Here is a 15472-nt window from a genome sequence, read left to right as displayed (position 1 = left end):
AAACATACTGTACAGTCAAGCATTACGTATCAGACGTATCTGTTCTTCAGATTTAGATTTTCAGAATCGTAACGAAGAACTAACCGGACATCTCCGGAATAGAAATTACAAGAAGGAATACATCGAAACTGCTATAAAGAAAGCAAAAGATATTCCTCGATGTCAAACACTGACGTACAAACCACGTCAGCCAAAAAAATCGACCAGAGTGCCATTGGTCACAACCTACCACCCTAGGTTGCCTCCATTACGGGCTATTATTGAGAAACATATGCCCATTCTACAGTCCACAGAAAGTCTCAGGACTGTTTTTCCGGAACCACCCATTATTGCATTTCGTAGATATATTAGTCAGATCCAAATTTAAGAGTGAAATTAACTCTCATGACAGCCAAAATTTGGGCAGTCACCTTTGCGGCAAATCTTGCAAAACTTGTTCATTGGTTGATTCTACTGACAAATTTCAGAGTAACCAAACTGGCCGCATTTTTCGGATAAGACAATCAATTAATTGTCTAATCAAAAACGTCATTTATCTCATATACTGTAATATTTGTGGCAAACAGTACGTCGGAGAAACAAAAAACACTCTCCGTATGAGAATGACACAACATAGATCAGCTATCAAAACATTAAAGCTTGATCAACCTGTAGCCGGACATTTTAATTCAGCTGGTCACTCGTTTGCAAATTTCAGAGTTATTGCAATAGACCACGACGTCAAATGGAGCGACAAAACTCGCAAAGACAAAGAAAGAATTGAGAAAAAGTCATGTTTGATTTACTGAAATGTCCTTAATACAAATACGAATAAAACTAAAATACGTCCTATAAAAACCTACGTCCTTAGTAAATATATACATACGCGATTGCAATTGCCCAGATGGCTCTCGAATACAGGAACTTTGGCGTTAATAACTGGAAATTGTAAAAATGAACATAGAGAGAATACAGTCAAACATGATGTAATATGTAACCAAATATAATTGCCATCATGAGATATTTTGAAATAAAAAACAAATCAACTTTAGACTTGAATTGTCTGTAGGCCTATTGCATGGTATCGGCCTGCCACATTCCCAGTGGCGTATCCAGGATTTTGAAGTCGGGGTTACGGGAATTGCCAATTTGCCGACAAAATTAGTGTCATTACCTGTACATGTGGTGATCAATATATGTTCTAGGATTGCATAATTAATAGTCATGTTGTCTTATAGGGATAACGATGCAAAATTAAAACCAAATTAAACATTATCTGTTAGTATTTTGTACTAATATTACAATAAAGAAAGAATACGAAAATCTGACTTGTAGTTTTCGAAATATAGGGTCTAAAACATCGCCGAAAATGATCGTTTTAGTCACAAAAGAAATAAAACAATTTGCGGCCTCACAGTCGACAATTGTATTACCTACGCCATTTTTGGTTAAAATAATTAAGATATAATTATGTTTTTTAGTAATTTATTTTATATATCATCATTGGAAATATCAATATAACATGTTATTAAATGTTTATAAAATATATAAAGTTGTTTACTTAACGGAATTCGGACAAATTCATTGCTCTAAATTTGTGTAGTAACGATCAGAGAGTGACTTCACGATACACGCGCGAGAGAAAACATTCCGCTGCGGGTGATTCGCATCCACCAATCAAATCAAATCGGCCAGAATCCAAAATTATTCAACCGTGAGCAATGCCGATCATCACAGAAAAGCTCAGATTTGATTGGCTTACGATGACATCATATCACAAAATGGTGGTTTTGTAGTTGAGCCCCACGGAATATTCACAATTTTGTTTCAAAAATGAAATACATGGACATTTTTTATGGTATGTTCGAAGACTTTTGAGTAAACAATCTAGCGCGTACGGCCGTACGTGCTAGATGATAAGATATTTTAACCACATTTCTTACGTGTTTGGTGATGTAATGAAAATAAAAATAGTTGGTCTGAATGGAATGATATGTAAATAAACAAACACTCAATATAATAATATTTTATTTGCCTATTTTTTTCCCGGCACCTTGTTTACCGACGGACGTGATGATGTGCCGACGGACGCCAGAAAAGAGGGGCCCGGCCCCACGCCCCCCCCCCCCCCCGACTGGATACGCCACTGCACATTCCTGTACCATTATTTTATGATGTTGTGGTATCTTCATTATAAAATTTGTATCAAACATGGATTGTTTTCTTACAACAACGTCTTGCAATATTATATAATATATATTTTTACTACTGTAAGTACTAACTTTACAATGCTACTCATGACATTAAGGGGGAGGGGTGGTGGTTGAACTGCAAAGTTGATTTGATGTACAGATATTCCACCTCTGCAGTCACAGATTTTTAAAAAAGAGATAACATTTCTGAATGATTGTACTTGCCATTTTGTTTTTACGACGCCTGAGGGAATAGACACTTGTGAAAGAGAAATTGGAATGTTCCATTTATCGCCAAGCAATACATTTGTATTAACATAATTATATTAAATCTATAAAATAGTATTTTTCAACATTATGATGCTGTACTCGAGCTGTTTGATCGGTTTTCAGCTATTAAAAACAATTATTGTAAGAGGAGATAGAAAAATGCGAAGCATCCTCGTAATATTGTGTGCAGATATTTTTCAAGATGGACATCCATTAGACAGTGTATACCATGATCGGAAAACACCCCTATTTGGGGCAAATCGTTGAACCCTAATTCATTTTAATTGTCAATAACTAATTATCTAACTCAATTTAATTGGTAAACAGGGTTAAATCAGTACCGAATATCAAAGAAGAAAACAAAACTTTAGTATATATGTAACAAATACAAAATAAGTTTGTTTTTTTTTTAATAAGAAATGTTGATAAATTATGTTATGAGTTAACAATACAAGCAGAAAATATGTTTATGATGATTTTTCAAAAGATTATTTTAAAAATAAAAATATGTAATGTAAGTGAAAATATATGTAAATGCAAAAAAATGTATGTTAACGAATACAAAATATGTATGTTAATGGATAACTAGGAAAAAAAAATAAATATGTAATAGGAGAAGAATACAAGCAAAGATTATATAAGGAAATTTAAAGTAATAAATTATAGTTTATACACAGCACAAGTACTTTTAACTAAGGATGTGGTATATAAATGTGGGTAGATTTCAGAGTAACAGAAGTGTTAGGATGAATGGTTTATTGTTTCTACAGGTAATTAAAAAGTGAATGTTAGTCAAGGGAGACACTTTATCAAAGTTCCAACCACAGTAATTGACAATGTATTTCTATAGACCAACGGGTATATCTAATAGTGGAACCACAAAAATGTAGGATAGGCTCATTTCTAATTGGCAACCAATGGGAATTCAGAGTGTTTTAGTTGGTTACTAAGATGTATACTAGCACACCTCATTGTTAAATTAGCCGTTCAATAGTTGTACAAACGTTTCAATCTTCCCACCCGGCCATCCCCCGGCATCATCCAACACCTAACTTCAACACAGGCGCTACTCATATGTTACTCATGCTATTCGCTCATTTGGCTGGTATAATTCTGGGGAATTATTTTGCCCCCAAATTCCACAATTTACCTAACGGATGTCACTTACATCCTTACCGATATACTTAATAACAACAATTTGATTTACTGGCTCCTGTGACAACACATTGGACCTTTAATACAGCGATGTCATATGAGTGGTAGCCCCCAAGAGGCCAAATGTAGTTTATTATTAAGCTTTAGTAGTATTTAGCATTGCTTGTACAGTATCAGTAGAAATAAATATTATGTATCGTTAAATGTATACTCTTAATAAACTGGGAAAGCATTACTTATTTGTGTTGTGTGTAAACTGTATAGATAATACAGAAAGTTTTTAAAAATAAGATATGTTGATAAATTATCTTATGAGTTAACATAAACATTTTTAAAAAAAATTCAAGCAGAAAATATGTATGATGATACAAACATAATTTGTTAAATCAAATTATGTATATGCTATAAAATATATGTAAATGGAATAACATTAGTAGAAATGTATGTTGAACATAAAAGTATGTATTTAGTTGAAAAATAAATTATGTATTTAGTTTGAAAATAAATTATGGATTAAAAAAAAAAGAAGGTAAATACTCTAAACATAATATGTTTAACTGTAAATAAACAAAAAAGGTTAAGTGTTAAAAGATAATAATGAAAAAGATGAACTCAAAAAGAACTGTACTGTAAAATTATTATATTATGTATTTATGTAATAAAAGTGGGATGAACCCACGTAAGACAAAAAAAAAACAGTTTTCAAAAAGCTGAGATGGGTAAAAACAAGATCACTCCTCGAAGAGGTAGGTTGACTAACAGGTTCATTTAATCTTTCCATTAAAAGTGTAATTAACCATTTTAACAGGCTTTCCTATATCTACACCAAATCTTAATTGGCCGTACTGTACCTTTCATTGTCTTCAATCATCTGTTGGAGATTCAATCCACTTTTGTCAATGGAAGTCTTGTTGAAACAGCTATCACTAACTGCAAATAATGAGCATAAGAAAAAAACAATATCAGCATTTATTCTTTCCTACATAAATGTATATAAAATTAAACTATGGACAAAATGCTTGGTAAATTGTAGATGGAAATCAATGAATTTCACTACAAATAGAAATGTATACAATATTAATCTACTGGAGTTGCGACGCATAAGAGTAGACCTCATTGAAACTTTTAAAATAATCACTGGACGTTCCAGAAAACTTTTTAAGATGACACAAGATCAAAAGGACATGCATACAAAATTCACAGAAATTAGTTGTGTAAGAACCGGAGCCCAAGGATAAATTTTTTGCACTGCGCCTTTAGGAAGTTATATTCCAGAGAACGGAAGCATTAGGAAACAGTTCCCACGCGAAAGCTTATAGTTTACTAAGGCAGAAAAAAAATGGCAAGTTGTAAACTCAGACTGGGCATGCACACTCCAAAAAAAATGGCAAGTTGTAAACTCAGACTGGGCACGCGCACACTCTGGACAGAGTCATTCACACTCCACTATGGGAAGATTTCAATGGGTAAATTTTACCGTTATTTGCGCTTTGATTTTCTACTCGGTTAATTTCACCGTCAGTCTGTTTTATGAATGTGAGAGGACGAATTGACTTTCAACCATACCAGAGTCGGCACTCTAACAACGTTTAAACTTATCAGTGCAATTGACTGCAGTTTTTAGGTTATATGCATTATCATGCATAACCTATTTATTTTGTGAGAATCTTTATTTATTTATATTTTGTCCGTCAATTATCTTGAGATCAATTTCATCTAGCTATGTCAAGTTTTTCAGAGTATATTCCTTAAGGCCAGGAATCGATGTGATTATCTTTTTTCATGGTGCGCAATAAACAATTTTAACAAAATCATGTTTGTAATCATATCTTCACAAGCATGTATCATAATTAAACCAAATTTGGTACTCATAAATTTCAGATCATATTTCATCATATGTAAATACAATTACGTGCGTAGCGCATATAACGCATGTGTACGCTTACAATTTTCAAAATTGTCAAGTGTTTAAAAACCTTTCTTTAGTAATTTCATCATATTTTATTCACTTTTCAACTTGAAACCACGTTATACGAGCAAGTCAAAATTAAAACCATGTTACACGAGCACGTCAAAATTGACAGGCTATGCACGTGTAAGTAAAAATATGCTAAATTTTAAAATTAATATAGATCGTCAGAATGCTTGGGACCCCTATTTTGCATTTCATTTTCTTAAAGTGTATATATCATATGTATGATTTATTATGAAATTGAGAGAAAAAAAGTTGATTATGTCATCATTAATTGCATATTAAATAAAAAAATGTTCGTGAACCGAAATAACAAACTTAACTTAAAATATTCATATAATTATTAACGTTAAAAGTATATACTTTGACAGTGCATCATTTTTTTAAATTTTTAATCTATCAGTACCAAAGTGGGTACTCATGCATAGTAAATACACAGAGGAATTTTTCTTCAACTTTTATTCAGTTGCGTATGGCTCGTGGTATGTTCTCGTGTCTATAGCATTCAAGGTACCGAGATCGAATCTCACCTTGGGAAATAAGATTTATTTTTATATCCGTATTGATTTCTTAGTGTATAGATTATACGCACGATTTATAATGAAATCTAGAGAAAAAGTAACTTGTCTTTATTATCATGTAACAATTGTGGTTTATGACCACATATGCAGAAGTATCTTTGATCCGATTGTGATACTGGCTATTGTATTTGCGATAGTTATCTTTATTTAAATCAATGCATATAACCTATAATTCGTCATAGTGACGAATTAAATCTAGTTTCTATATTTATTTTACACAAAATTTTTACTGATTGATAATAAATCATTGTTTCTTAATTTATTAAATAGAATAATATTAGGCATTATTTATTGAAAATAAAAAAAAACGTTTACATCAAAGTAGTTGAGCAGCATGTACACAACCAGATTTCAACTCATCAATTTGACGAGTTAGTTTTCCGCACAACAAATGCCACATGCACATGTGTTAGAAAATGCGCACAGAAAAAGATCACATCCTGAAGATAACAATATGTTGTTATAGTGTATATATTCAGTCTATTTTGTGTCCGCTGTTCCGCAACCAATGGGACACGACAATGGGTCGCAATAAAAAAATTGATGGGTCGTGAAATCGTTTTACAGGTTTTTCCCTGTGTTGATGCGAGTAGCGTAAACACAAAGGGGAACTGGTGACGGGGAGAGCACCGACAGGGCACATGGACACTTTGGCTGCATAGTTCATTGTTACAAGTGGGGAATTCCCTTTAGGACAAGGATTTAAATCACCTACTAGTTCTACGGCGATAGATTTCTGTAGAACCTTTGATGCTGCAGAGGGCTTTAAAAGTTTGCTTTACTTGTACAACGTTTTATTAACTATGGTTTTACGTTAAACGTGAAAAATGATACAACAGCAACATGCGGATTGGCGATCATCACCAATCCGTGCCCACATCAATGAACTTGTAAATACGAAACAAAGCCAACCATCACACTTTATTGATTGGTGAAAAACTACATTTTTTTAAAAATAAAACTTAAAGTGATGGTGATTGTTCTGAATTTTGTTTAAATTTGATTTATTATCCGTTTTTTTTAAATTTAATAACTTAATTAAATTACTGAATATATAATTCTTTGAAAATTAAAACAGCATATATTGAACAAGATAATACGGATTTCCGTATTTTGAATAAAAGGACAGTGTTTTTTCTTGCCAACATACAGAAAAAAATCTTATTAAATACAATCTTTTAAAAACATCAATTTATTTCAGTCTTGAGTAGACACATTTGTATAACACATTTGCGATCTCAATTTTGCCTTAATTAATTATTTTACACTTGCACTTTCGCTATGTGTTGTGGGTAATAATGATGTAATTCCACAACGTACAATACTTTAACAAAACTGGTTTCATAGAAACAGGTCCATACTCAAATGATAGCGATGCTGTGCAGGCCCATAGCCAGGGGAGGCTACCCCACCCCTTTATAGTGAACCCCATGATGTTCACATTGAATGCAAATGTTATCGTCGGTCGCGTGTCTTTACTGTCGCAAGAGGTGCCATTTATCATGAATTTTACGTGCAAGAGTACCATTTCCGGCCATATAGGGGTGCCATTTATCATGAATTTTACGTGCAAGAGTATCATTTCCGGCCATATAGGGGTGCCATTTATCATGAATTTTACGTGCAAGAGTACCATTTCCGGCCATATAGGGGTGCCATTTATCATGAATTTTACGTGCAAGAGTACCATTTCCGGCCATATAGGGGTGTCATTTATCATGAATTGTATGTCCGAGAATACCATTTCCAGCCATCTAGGGGTGTCATTTAGCTAAACCACCACTGGGGGGCTGTGGCTCAAATACTTGGTGGGTCGCGAGAACTCCCAATATCTTGGGTTCGTGGTCAAAAAACATGGACAATATACACAGTATTGTATACACATACAGTTTAGCATAGGCGAAATTACGGGACCCACCTTTTATTCTAATTTTTAACATGATGACATCACCAAAATGAAATGTGAAGATAACAGTTTCGGAAGATAATTTGTCTGACCAACAACATATTAAAATGTTGAAGAAATTCAGATACGTAGAATCAAGATGTGCTATTTACGTGCTGTGCGCAAAATTGCGAGCGTAATGCAAAATGTTTGAAAATTTTGAAATGCTCAAAATGTCCTGAAATGTGTAGAAAGTAAGTTAGGACTTATAGTGGACCGTTTAAATGATTAGAATCGAGCTTTAATTAAAGCTGGTCTGGACCGCATATATTTTGAAAGCTAATACAATCTAGTGTGGACAGCAAGTAAAATGGAATTTCAAGAAAAATGGCTATGTGACGACTGACAACAAAGTTTAAAATGAGAGTCACTTTGACGAGTTCGGGTTATCAGCGCAAACGCCACATGCACATATGTTAAAACATGAACAACCAATTATTACACCATCCTACATGAATTAAATATGTTTACAGGGCTGAATTTTACCAATTTTGTGTCATAAAGCATACGGAATACACTGTATACATTATATACAGTGTAGCATAGATGAAATCACGAAACCCATCTTTTAGTCCAATTTTTAACATGATAACATCATCAAAATGTAACATAAAGATAGCAATGTTAGAAATTAAGTAAGTCACATTATTCTAATTTTTTAATTATGATGACGTAATCAAAATCAAAATTTTTTTAACGCAAGTGAAAGAGAATTGATTTAGAAAGAACATATTAAAATCTAGGGCGAAATGGGGTAAGCATAAGCGTAATGTGCTCTATTAAATGGGATTAACTAGTAATAAAGCGAAAAAAATTCTATTTGAAATTTGAGTGGCCATATGGTGATGTCAGAACATTCGGTAGGTATAAATTTTACATTACTACAACTCATTAGCTTCCCTAATATATTAAAACAAATTGGGGTAACCAGCCATCCTGAGGAGCTTAACAGATTAAAAATAGGTATTTTTTTCAGATTTGCATTAAATTGCCCATTTTTTAGCACACGATTATTAAAGTTAAACGTGCACGTGTGTCGTTATATGGCAATTAAAGTTCATCAAAATTAATGCAATCTACTACAGAAGTTATAAAAGACAAAAAACATCTTCAGATAAAGGTTAGAATTCTGGTAAAGTTACAAAATTATATGCTTACAAGTTTTTGAGATAGGCTGTGCATAAAAATCATGAAATAAAGCAGCATAAAGAAGATGAAGAAAAAAAGATCCTGACAATAACAAGGGTTATCTGCAATACCTTTCGGATAGCCCACTAGATTTGAACTCGTCACTTTGACCCATTATTCTATAAGATCATTTCCAAACATGTGAATAATGTGGTTAAAAGATCGTTATCATCTAGCTTTTTAGTACGAAACTTTCAAACCGCTCATTACCTATTTTCAACATTATTTTTGTAGTTGAGCCTTTTATGACCTCAAAATGTTTTTTCTTCCTACACCGAGATAATATATTTCCACTTACCATGGGCTTGTTACTAGAAAAATATTAATTTTAAGTGCTAAAAAAACAGTTTATATGAGGCCTTTTCAAATATTTCATAGTAACAACTCATAGTATGAAAAATATCTATTTTGTCCAACCAACTCCATTATTTAAATAATTTTTGGAAAATTCTGATGGCTCAACTACAAAAACGCCATTTTGTGGTATGTATTGTAAGCCAATCAAACCTCCACTTTCAACTGCTCTGTAGGCCTCACGGTTGAAAAATTTTGGATACTTGCTCTTTGATTGGTTGACGAGAATCAACACACTGTGGAAGAATTTTCTTGCGTGTGCCGTGAAGTTACGTTGTCTCTCACTGGACTGTCCAATTACACAGGAAAATAATGTATTTTGAATGAAGTTAAATAAACACTCTTTTTTATTTAGTAAACATGTAATTTGATTGAATTTTACAATGTTGATATATACAAAATATATTAAAGATATATTGTCCCCCAAAAACATGAAAAATGAAGATTAATTAAATCAGACTTTGAATATGTTATTTTGTAGTTTTAATAAAGTTAATCACTTCCGTAGAAAAAAAATTCAAAAAAATGACAAAATAAATAATTAAATTAAACCAAAAACCCATTGCCTGTCAGCCAATTTGACAAATTTTTGCTTTAAATTACATTTTTTTCAGGTAAATATATATTTTTATTTCGATCCAATTTTGGTCAAAGTGGATACTATTACCGGTATGTGTAAACAATTCTTTTTATCAAACCAATGGTACAAATTACGAGATTAGATGGTAAATACCTTCTTTTCTTGACGGTTTCATTGTTCGTTTCACAGAAAACTTCTTCAGAAGAATGACTATCTGTTTACACAATATTAATTACAAACCAGATGAACATTTGTAATCATGATAACTATTATGCTACATTAAAATGGAATATTCAACAAAAATGTTGAATTATTTTTTCAGGGGGTCAATACATCTTTAACTAAAAACTAATTTGTAATTATTTAATCGAAAAGTTGCGTAGTTCATACAATTGCCAACTAAGGGCGCAAGTCAGATTTTTATAGGCCTAGTTCTAATAGCTATATTTATTATAATATTTATATAAAATACATAACTAACAGGCAATGTATTTCTATAAATAGTATGAAATCTTTATTCTTCTTATTTATTTTTCTCTGTACAAATTTGTGTAACAAATATCTCGCGCGGTACTTAAAAAGCGTAAAATATACGATTGTTTTGTTGTACAAATCGCATTCTACTCACCATCCTTAGTACATTCACCAAATTTGAGTCCGTTCCGACTTAAAATAACGCTATACGAGCGGGTTAAAAATGACAAAATGCGCACATTAATTGCATAAAAGTGCTGAAAATGGTGAAAAATAAGGCATTTTTAAAATGAAAATAATTCTTCAGAATGCACGATGACCCCCAATTTTTTTAACTTATTCTGGAAGCCATTGAGTTGTAGATATGAATTCATGTACACATTTCACGTACAAAATGTTGTGACGTCATCAAATGGCCACTTGAATTTAAAATTAAGTTTTGTTTCTCTTTCGTCATATAATATCACATTCAATAGAACGCATCTCTGTTATTTTGTGCCCAATTTTCGCTCAAATTTTAGTATGTGATTGCTCAATTAATTTACTTTCTCATGCCTTGCCACTATTTTCATTTTGATGACGTCATCACGTGTAAAAACTTGAACGTAGGTCATGTAATTTCACCTTCACCGTAAATTTGAATATCTTACACCTCTTCAGAATTGAAGGTTACCTTGATGATTATAATTTATTATGAAAGCTGATGAAATGTAGATATGAATTCATATAAAAATCAAGCCTATCGGATGTTGTGACGTTAACATATGGCCAGTTGAAGTTAAAAAGTAGTTTTTTCATCTTTTTCGTCAAAGTTATACAAATTTCAAAGAGCATGCAACACGCTTCTACGTGCCAAATGTTCTTCTAAGTCTTATATTTATTTGTTCAACTCATTATCTTCCGAAATTGTCATCTTCAAGTTTTTTTCATAACGTCATCCTACCCAAAAATTACAACATGATGCGGGTCCCGTAATTTCACCTATGCTACACTGTATATACATTATATACTGTACATATTGTATATGGCATATAATAGGCTCAACTCAACGCTATAAGCATATAATAGGATGGCATACATCAACATTTTCTGATCGTATGTTAACGTACGTGCATGTAAAAAAAAAAAATTAATTTCAGTAAAATGATAAAAATGATCACCTATAATTCGTCAAAGTGACGAATTAAATTCTAGTTTTAACTTTTAATTTTGCATCGTTATTCCTAGTAGTATAAATGATTTGACCTTTCACTAACAGCAAATTGGTACATCTCCCCTATACTAGGCCCAGGCTAGGCCTAGGCCTAGTCTCTCTCTGAAAAGAAAGTTTGGAAAAAAAGGCTTAATTTATGCTTATAAAATGCATCAAAAGCCGATAAACATAACAAGTTGGGCCGAAACGTGCCACCCACTACCACATGGTCGAACCTCAATCAAACTGGTTTAATTAAGCATTGACAATAGAGATTAAAAGGCTATGCCTATTATCCAAACCCATTATTATATATTAACCTGTAAATAAGTAAGTATCAAAGGCTAAAAGCCGATAAATATAAATGGGCCGAATCGTCTCATCAGGGGAGAGAGGGCCGAAGGGGAGAGAGGGCCGAATCGTCCCGCTGCCCTCTCGTCACACTAACTCAGCCTCAATGAATATAATGTAAATAAAGAAAAAGACGGCCTTAATACCTGTCAATACCCCAAAATTAATTATCTTATTAGCCATCTTTGTTTATAATAACTTCAAAAAAAAGTTTATTAATGTAAATAGCCTATGCCTAGGCCTAGTAGGTGATCTGGTAGCGCTCTCTCCCCTGTTTAATTATATCAGAAGAATGATGAGCAATCCGCGATTTTTGCATTAGATGAGGTATGGGTATATTCAGAGCGTCATTCTGACGACTGGAGCATTCTCTACTTCCCTACGGAGCGCCAATTATGCCTTTATTAACTTCAATAATAGAAATAATAAAATAATAATAAAAATTATTATTAAATAATTATTATTATTAATAATTATTATTATTAATAATTATTATTATTATTATTATTAAATAATTATTATTATTAAAAATCATAGGTATCAGGTTCCCAGACAGGATATCGAACATAAATTTATACAGAAGGACAGGAACAAAACCGATTTCATTAGAAATAGTCGACGCAAGATGAAGACTATTGGGTCACATACTTAGACAAGACCCATGTACACCAGCCAACACAGCAATAAGCTATTATTTCAGCAACACTACCAATATAAAATTTCGAGGAAGACCGAGAACCACCCTACCAATAACTCTCAGCAACGACCTACTCACCCTTTATAAGCATAATACAGACATTAAGTATCCCGGACAATTGAAAACCAAGAAAGACATGAAACAACTTAAAGAATTAGAACTAGCCAATGAAAGATCAGACTGGAAGAAACTAGTAAAAGAGATTTACGGAGCAGCCCAAGCGGAAATGTCGGCAGACTTTTCAGCGGAAAGGCAGTAATAATAATATAATAATAATAGAAATAATACTACGGTAACTGCTCAAGTGGACCCAATTTAGCACCAGGGTAGCACACTCACAGTGATATAAAATAGAAGTCTTATATTTATTTGTTCAACTCATTATTTTCCGAAATTGTCATCTTTAAAGCCCCCTTCCCTACGTTTTTTAGATCTAATTTAAGATCACAAACTATATTTAATGTAAAAATAATACTATATGGTCCTATTGCGATAACTTTTTTCGTCTTTAAGCGGTTAAAAATGTGAAAAATAAGTCGATTCTAATAATTATAGCGGCCCGCTATAAATCCCAAAATGCATTGCGCGCGGATTGATATTTTTGTTTTTCACCTGTAATTCGCCCACTTTTCGATCGATCGTGAGGCCAAAACAAATGGAAGACTCCTAACTTTTCAGCGAAAATACCGGGTTTTCCCCAATTTGTATCAACGGAGTCTGGCAAAAATAGAAAGACAATTAATGCAGCAACTATACAACGTCAGGCTAGGTATATAGCTAGCGTACGATGTTCGTACGTTACCGATGTTTACCAGCTAGGCCTACAAAACTAAGCCTAGCTAGGCTAGGCCTAAGACCGTCCACGAGAGGTCGATCGCCGCGAGCTACTTAGGTAGTGCATTGTTTCTCACTTTTTATCATAATTTACCATAAAACGTACATTTAAGACAAGGAATGACATGGTTTATTGTTTTTAAAGTGATATATATGTATTATTTTCCAAAAAACGTCCAAAATTGCAGGGAAGGGGTCTTTAAGTTTTTTTCATAACGTCATCCTACCCAAAAATTACAACATGATGTGGGTCCCGTAATTTCACCTATGCTACACTGTAATACATTATATACTGGTACATATTGTATATGGCATATAATAGGCTCAACTCAACGCTATAAGCATATAATAGGATGGCATACATCAACATTTTCTGATCGTATGTTAACGTACGTGCATGTAAAAAAAAAAAATTAATTTCAGTAAAATGATAAGAATGATCACCTATAATTCGTCACAGTGACGAATTAAATTCTAGTTTTAACTTTTAATTTTGCATCGTTATGGCTAGTCAATCTAGCAAAAAAAACAGCCCAAAGTGAAACAAATTGCAAACAGAGATTTTTCTTTTTTAAATGGTCATATATGATGAGGAGATCAAAATTTGAGCGTCACACCTCTGTCACTCATCCCGATGATATGCAAATTAGCTTAAATATGCAAATTAGGGTGAAATTACAAGGTTACCATATCTCAAAAACTACTAGTCCGAGAGAGTTGATTTTTTCACTGATTTATTCAAAATGTATATATTTATATTTACTCTAATGAAACATTTTACGAAAAAATGACCGGAAGTACAACATTTGAACTTCGACCCCATTTCTCAATGTTTGCATATATAATGTGACTAAAATGTCTGTAGAGACTTTATTTTGCCCTCAAATGACCCAGACATAGGTTCCTAATAGCCAGCATAGGACCACTTTGTAATTCCCAAAATCACACCTTTGTCACACACCTCCAAAGTATGCAAATTAGTAGTACAATTTAAATAAAATATGCAAATAAGGGGGAAAAATTACAGTTGTCCTATATCTCGAAAGCCACTAATGCTAGAGAGTTGATTTTTTCACAGCCGTATTCAGAATGTACATATTTCTATTTGCTCCAATGAAACATTTTACAAAAAATTGACCGGAAGTATGACATTTGACCCTCGACCCCATTTCTCAATATTGCATATATAATGAAACTAAAATGTCTGTAGAGACTTTGTTTTGCCCTCAAATGACTCCGATACAGGTTTCTAATAGCCAACATAGGACTGTTTAGTAGATCTCAAAATCACACCTGTATCACTCACCTCCAAAGTATGCAAATTATTAGTACCAGTTACATGAAATATGCAAATTAGAGGGTGAAATTACAGGTTCCTATATATCGAAAACCACTAAGGCTAGAGAGTTGATATTTTCAATAACTTGTTCAGAATGTACATATTTATATTTACTCTAATGAAACATTTTACGAAAAAATGACCGGAAATACAACAATTGACCCTCGACCCCATTTATCAATGTTTGCATACATAATGCGACTAAAATGTCTGTAGAGACTTTGTTTTGGACTCAAATAACTCGGATACATGTTTCCTATAGTCAGCATAGGTCCAAAGTATGCAAATTATTAGTACCAGTTACATGAAATATGCAAATTAAAGGGTGAAATTACAGGTTCCTATATATCGAAAACCACTAAGGCTAGA

At 32.9% G+C, this 15472-nt stretch overlaps 1 protein-coding gene across 3 annotated transcripts in view; it reads right to left on the bottom strand.

Annotated features, from left to right (window-relative positions):
* LOC144843748 (gephyrin-like) overlaps positions 1-12524 on the bottom strand; it is a 150506-nt gene extending 137982 nt beyond the window's left edge. For 2 of the 3 annotated variants that reach the window (XM_078700676.1, XM_078700677.1), the window contains exons 1-2: positions 12380-12524; positions 4448-4526 (exon numbers count right to left, since the gene is read on the bottom strand). In XM_078700676.1, coding sequence (XP_078556802.1) covers positions 4448-4526; positions 12380-12416 — 116 coding nt within the window. In that variant the 5' untranslated portion in view covers positions 12417-12524. Of the gene's footprint in view, positions 1-4447; positions 4527-11935; positions 12000-12379 lie in introns of all 3 variants that reach the window. The other variant, XM_078700678.1, reaches the window with a different exon arrangement.
* Positions 12525-15472: the final 2948 nt, after the last annotated feature.

Source organism: Antedon bifida, chromosome 5, assembly GCF_963402885.1.
Source record: "Antedon bifida chromosome 5, ecAntBifi1.1, whole genome shotgun sequence".
Classification (NCBI taxonomy): Eukaryota; Metazoa; Echinodermata; class Crinoidea; order Comatulida; family Antedonidae; genus Antedon; species Antedon bifida.
This window is presented reverse-complemented; position numbering and strand designations above follow the sequence as displayed.